The sequence below is a fragment of the Halyomorpha halys genome, unplaced genomic scaffold (genome assembly GCF_000696795.3).
Source record: "Halyomorpha halys isolate HHAL.00 unplaced genomic scaffold, Hhal_1.1 Scaffold910.1, whole genome shotgun sequence".
NCBI lineage: Eukaryota > Metazoa > Arthropoda > Insecta > Hemiptera > Pentatomidae > Halyomorpha > Halyomorpha halys.
In genome coordinates, this window is record NW_027106583.1 from 661,078 (window position 1) to 668,458 (window position 7,381).

Genomic DNA, 7,381 nt, shown 5'->3' on the forward strand with positions numbered 1-7,381 from the left:
CATATTATAAAGTCCATGCCGAGGGAATATAAAGTTAATGTGGGAAGTAACCGGTTAGGGAAGGTGGGTCCTTGGATTAGGAATAGCAAGGGAAAATAGAATATTAAGATAGGAGGTAAAACCTACAAATGTCGTCAACAACAGAGGAATGAGGGTGCACGAATTGGGGCAATCAATCAAGCAGAGGACTGGAGACGACTCAAAAGGGAATACCAAGATATTTTTTTTACAGAAGGGGATATCCTCGGAGCTACCGGGAAGACTCCATGAGATCCTACTGAAGCAGGAGAGGGTAACATATGTAAAGGAAAGGAGATACCCACAGGCACTACTTCACCACATCCGGGAGGAACTCGAAAGTTTAAAACGACAGGGAATCATTATTGATAGTACATCCCCATATAATAGTCCATTATGGGTGGTTAAAAAGAGGAGTGTGCCAGGTGAAACTACTGAAAAGTACAGATGATTAGATGGTTTGGTATGCACATTGAAAATTTTAAAAGGTTTTATGCTTTACTCTGGGATCTCTTATATCTTCAGATTCAGCTCTAAAGAGGCAGACATTTGGACCGAAATGTCCATTTGTCTAAAAAGAAATTACTGATTGATTTCCTATGACTATTTGATGTATATGATATCTCTTGGTCAGTTCATTATCTATCATCTCTGTTTGATTTTTATAAACAAAATTTATCCAATTTCCAGTTGCCTAGATAAATTATTATTATCTGATTCTTAATGAGTAATACCTTTCATTATCATTATTTCAATGAGTAATGGCTCTGACTTTTACCTTCAGCTTGACATATCTCAGTGATCTTATCAACCTTGGCTTTATCCTCCTCACTAAAACCATACTTTGTGATGTTCCTGCAAGTTTCCCACATGATTTTGCCATCTTTTAGCTATAAGATGGAAAATTTGAATTAATAAGTTTGAAAATAGCTGTCAGCTCTAAAAAATCTATAAACAGGCAAACAAATTTTTAAAAAATGAACATACCATTCCTAATGTCTTCAGTACACAACTGAGCCAACACTAAATAAAAATAAAATACATATAAATAATTAAGAAATAATAAGAAAGATATTTAACATAAACATAAATTATAAGAAATTAATTAAAAATTATATTGCAAAAATCATTAGAAATGGGGCATAATAATATAAGAACAAACGTAAACTGGAGTAAACAGCATGCAAGATCCTTAAAATCAGCCAATAATGAAGTTACAATAAGAATAGATCAAACAGCATAAAAATATAAGTAATTTTATACTTGGTAAGTTTTTTTTATAAGAAGTCCTTTTTTATAAACTCTTTATTACATACATCCACTCTTGTCGACATTTTGGTGCTTTTCCTCCATTTTCAGGATGCACCATCTAAAACAATTACCTGTCTAAATTATCGATAAACTAAAATAATTGTCTATAAAATAGACATTTTATAGACATATTATTTCTTTTTTACAAATACATTATAGATTTTTTACCTTTCCAGTAATTAAATAGTCCTTTTTGTTGTTTTTATATTCATATTAAAATTATTTGTCATAAGTTAAACGTTTCATAATGTAGAATAGTATAATACTTGAATATTTTATTTTCACTATCACACTGTACCAAAATCAATTACCAGCAATAGAATTTTGAATTACCTATTGAGGCATCAATCTACACAAAAAGTGAGCTCAGTAAAAAACCTAATAAATAGGGCTCACAAAATAACTAATGAAAAATACATAAAAAAACATATATATTGAAAGAAAATGGTTATCCAAAAGTGATGACTAACAAATTATGGTACAGTATCAACAGGGATAAGAATATTGAAGAGAAAAACAGAAAATTAGATAAACAAAAAAAAAAAGAATATAAAAGAAATAAGAAAAATAATCAAAGTATAATCACAGATTTTTAAAAAGCTATAAAAGATAATGACCTTGAAATTATGATAAATAATAATGTATAAATGAATATTTATCTGATTTTCTGCTTATTAATTATTCCTTTATTATCATCCCTATTGATACTGTTCCATAATTTGTTGATCATCACTTTTGGATAATCATTTTCTCTCAATATATGGCATATTCTTGTTTTTTTAATATGATTGAAAAAATCAAACTATATAACTAGTGGAAACAAATTTATAAAAAAAAAAAATATGCAATTTTTTTTTTATAGGATGGTTAATTAATTATTAATTATTATAATTATTTCAGATAGTTTATCCTGAGGATGGGAGAAGAGTCCCGGAAGATATGTCTTGATAAAAGAAGATGTATGTAACAAAGAAATTATAAAGAAGGACTTTTTACAAAAAAAAACTTATGTAGTGTAAAACAAAAACCTTTCTAATTCAAAATTTTGTAGAAGTAATTTTTTTTTGTAATTATTGAATATCATAGAAAAAATGTATATTTACTTAATAAAACATGAAATTATATTTAGAATGTGATGAATAAAACCAAATCAAATTATATATAATTTGAAATAGAAAAATTCACAACTTTGTTGGAACATAATTAAAAAAATTCAAGAAATTGGGTCAAAGAAACCTGCAATAATCATTAGCTATTAGCCTTGTCACCCAGATTTCCTCAAAAAGTGGAAATTTCTTGTTTTGATCCTATACTGTTCATATATGGGTATGCTTTATCATTATGAAAGTACCCGGTATCATAAGAACAACTTTAAGAAAGTTCATTCTTTCTAGAATGAAAGAACTGTGAGTATCTTAAAATATTAATAAATGGGAAAATAATTACAAAAGAAGAGCATAATTAGGAGGGAAAAATCATCATCTAAAGCATAACTTAAATTATTACAATGAAAACTGAAAGAACAGCAAATAGATTAAAACCAATTCTTACCTTAATTTCATAATCATTAGGAACCTCCTCATTGTTCATAATACTCTTAACAGCTTCTGTAACATTTCCCAGAAATTTGGTGAACTTTCTAAACCATATCATCAAAAGTAATAGTAAAAAATCCTAAAGAAATTTATACCTTTACTGATTGAGTGTATCTCAGAGCACCGAGAGATGGCCATTTTTTTAATTGATACTATGTCTTCATGGCACTAAAGAACATAAATAAGAATACTTATTACACAATTATGAAGATAACATTTTTCATAGTTTTCACTTACTATTAAAAGACGAAGTGTTAACTCTCAACTGTAATTCTATAAGGTGAAATCTTAGAAATGTCTCAGAAGTATGATCCGATCAGATCCTACCCAAATATTATTTTCTGCTTATTTCAGGAGTGAAAAACTGATTAAAATTCATAAAATGTTTATAAATGGCACCAGAATAGATTTGAATTTATATTGACTATAATTACAATAATAATCAGATCATATTCTGTGCAATTATGAATTTGGATACAAAAATTATTTATTTATTTTCAAATTGTGAATAAAATGAAGGGACGTTATTATTTGGGCTACCCACACATGTATTTATTAAACGTTTTGCATTACTTGTTTCCATTTTTGCCATTTTTTTTTTTTTACTAAGATCAAATCATTTTCTATTATTTTTTTGAAATTATTGTACATTTCTTCTTCTGACAATTTGAGCTCTTCTTGACATTCACAATTGAAGCTCTCTTGAAAGATGTTTGTTGCCCACCCTTTTTCCATTTGTGTTTCCACATGAGAAAACACTAAATTTTTAAAGCATCATTTCAGAACACGCCCATGTTTTTGTTCCACTTATATAGCATAAAGCTATTTACACTAGCTCTATCCAACAATAGGCCAAAGCCTACTCTTTCTTTTGAGTAAATTTTCTAGAACATCAACACCAACTTTAGTTTGAGAGGAAAACAAAACATTTTCCAATCTGGAGCATACTTTTAAAAATTAATAGTACAAATTGAAATTAAATTCATATTGTTAATGGTCAGGTGGGTTGTATCGAACCTAGCCCTCTGACTAACAAGTCTGGGAACTTGTGAACAAGTGAAGGAGGTATTTCAATTACCTGAGTGAAGAGAGCTTAAAGTTGCATAAATGAAAATAAGATATGAAAACTCCTGAAGTCCCACCCCTGCACCTCACGCATCAAGAAGTAATGAAGGAAATGTTACATCTTGAGTCGCATCTGACCAGCAACTTACCATTAGAGGGTTAAATTAAATCATAAATAAATAATTATTTCTGATCAAGATTCTTTCTAGTAAAATGTTAATAATTATTTTTCAAATAAATCTATAAACCTCTTTTTGAAGACTATTTCAACTAGATTCAAAATTCAAGATTGCACAATATTGTGCAATCATAGTTGTCGTCTATAGGAAGAGAGAGTATTAACATCTTATGCTTACTCTTTGTCTCATGAAAATTGTACTTCTCTGTTATTATTATCAACCTAAATCTATAAATATTGACTTGAAATATGAATGTATTACGAAGTTTACATTTTCATTTATTTCTTCAAAGGATTCTCAAAGTTAAAAGCCAATATCAATAAATACTACACAATTCAGAAGATGATAATAGTTATTTTTAAAAATGGAGATTTACTTAATGAATTGTTATGGATAAGTAAATAAACAATTCCGTTATTTGTAAATAACAAACCTCTTTTAGCTATCTTGTTTTGAGTCAGATATTTATAATAACTATAATATTTTTTTCCTAATACTAACATTAAACAATGATACTAAGGACAGTATTTTAAATATCATGTTAATAATCAAGCAATTTATTTCATTATCATTGAACTGTTTACATAAAAAAGAGAAATTTCTTTTGAGTATATCTATGTTTGATTATTAACAATTCTTATTTAGAAAACACTAAATTAACAAAACATAACTTACTCCGATCAGGCTGACACTAACAGCGATGACAATGGCTGTCAATAAAATACTTTCAAATAACTTCATCTTGCACCACCAGATAAATCTTCCCAAGCTTCCCGCAGCACAAGAGGGCGAGGCTCCTGGTTGCATTCTTTTTATAATCCCATCCCCACTCTTCCTCAGCTGCCGACACTGATGACATGATTTCTATTTTCCTCAGAATGAGTTTTAGAATTTTAAAAAATACAGCTTTATTTCATTGCTTTTCTTCTTAAATTAATAAACAGTTAGTTGCTTCTGGTGCTTTTATTCTTAGATTATTTTGCTTTTTATTATTTCAGATTGAGGAGGTCTATTAACACTATAGGTTAAGTACAATACAAGCTAATTGAGTAAACTAATTGTCACAATTATTTTTATTTTTATAAAGGAATTTTTCATTTTTTCTTTATGCTTAAAACAAGAGCAGAATAAAACAAATACCCTTGTACTTTATATATCTTTTATTTATGAATTGGATTCATTTTAGACCTTATATTGTCCCTTTTCAAATTCTATCTCTAAGATCATACATTATATACTGTTAACACTAAGTAATATTACACAGCCCCTCCAATAAGTTCACAAATTCTTGGATACACGATTAAATCTAACTTCAAAAAGTAGATAAATGCCTTAAACAAATCATTTAGAATATCAATGGTCCAACTGACAATACAAATCCAATTTATCCAAATTTGTAAAAAAAAACCATCAAATTGTTTAAACACACAGTATAATTAATTACTATCACCATCATATATCATTAATTACTTGAAAGTGAAAAAGAGATTTCACAAGTATTCCTATTGATGAATGTATTAATATTATTGGAGGTAATTTGAAATTCATTAGGCATCATACAAAAATAACACATATAGAAGGTATAATAAAACTGTGTATCAGAAACATTTTTGTTATTTTATATTTTTGGATATGAATATTGTATTTTATAACAATAAAATAGAAATATGGCTGTCAAAAAAGTGACAGAATATTGAATCATTCTAAACATCTCAATCATAAAATTGTCAATACAGCTTGAAATTTAATTAGGAAAGCTATAATGTTGACCTATGATAAATTTAAGAAATATATTAAAACAAATATAAACTAGATTCTTAAAAATAATTTTCATCCAGTTTGACTAATCTATAATTTATGGTTTACATATGTAAATGAGAAACAAAATGGGTTAACAAACACCAACACACAAAAACATAATATTATGTAAAGTTGAAATGTGAAAACTCTTGGTAATAAATCTAGGAATAAAAGCATAATCACTGATTATTTTAAAATAATTAATGATGAGAATAAAAGTAGTAAAGGGAACTGTACTGATACAATGATCAAAAATATAAATAATAATAATGGAAGATTGCTGATTGAACGTGTGTATCAATAAATGGAATTTGGTCTGGGTGCGGTCAAATAAAACTCAAATAGTAAATTGGTGTACTATTTTATTAATAACATAGTACACTAATTTACTATTTAAGTTTTATTTGACTGCACCTGGACCAAATTCCATTTATAAATAATAATAAATTTTCTAAACTTTGATACTTTCCCAGGGTCATAGATTAAATTTTAAAAAAAATTCCAAGTACAATGGTAATAAATCAAAATTGGGTGTTCTAACAATAATAAATCAGATAAGCACAAAATACAAATAAGGAAGACAATAAAGAACATAATAGTAAATAGAAGGTCATTTACAAATTTTTTTTCTATTTATTTATTGCAATTTACAACTGTATTTACATAAAAACATATTAAGGAAATTTGATGTAATATAAAAATGGAGTGATATAGGCACGTAGAGAAGCTACCCATTGGTAGCACTCTACATTTACAAAATTAAATGTAAACAATGTCAATCAATCAATATTACATTGGTGAGTCATAGCAAAATTTAAAAACAAGAATAAATCAGCACAAAATTGATGTAAAAATCACTAAAGGTATAAACATGACAACACTAGTTAATTTTGATTTAGATTATGTGAAAATTTTAAATAAGACTGATGATTTAAAAATTAGAAAATTTATTGAATCAATTTACATTATTAACCACATTAAAAATGAGGTAAATTATAAAACGGATATAAAAAGAATTGGTCAAAATTATGTATACATAATTGATAAAATAAACTGGAAGATCGCTGAAAAGTAAAAATAGTGTGTAATAGCAAAAGGAGAATGGTCCAGGTGCAGTCAAAGAAAAACTGAAATAGTGATTAAACTATATACATTGAGCCAACCTCGCAGGGTTTCATCAGCGCTAAAAAAGATACAACTACAACACTTAAGTAATGTAAACATAAATAAACAAAGTAAATGAAAAATTAAAAAAGATTATAGTGAAATGTAAAAATGAAATAAGAATAATAATAGGTTATAGATAACAGATAAAAGAAGAAATATAAAATATATTACAAACTAAGAGATGGAAAAAGGAGGATAAGAATAAAGAAAGATAGTGAACAAGACAGAAAACATACCTTTCAGACT

At 27.4% G+C, this 7,381-nt stretch overlaps 1 protein-coding gene across 1 annotated transcript in view; it reads right to left on the bottom strand.

Annotated features, from left to right (window-relative positions):
• Positions 1-4,999, bottom strand: part of LOC106687067 (uncharacterized) — a 7,893-nt gene extending 2,894 nt beyond the window's left edge. The window contains exons 1-5 of the mRNA XM_014430748.3: positions 4,844-4,999; positions 3,020-3,092; positions 2,881-2,936; positions 1,006-1,041; positions 797-908 (exon numbers count right to left, since the gene is read on the bottom strand). Coding sequence (XP_014286234.2) covers positions 797-908; positions 1,006-1,041; positions 2,881-2,936; positions 3,020-3,092; positions 4,844-4,975 — 409 coding nt within the window. The 5' untranslated portion in view covers positions 4,976-4,999. The remainder of the gene's footprint in view (positions 1-796; positions 909-1,005; positions 1,042-2,880; positions 2,937-3,019; positions 3,093-4,843) is intronic.
• Positions 5,000-7,381: the final 2,382 nt, after the last annotated feature.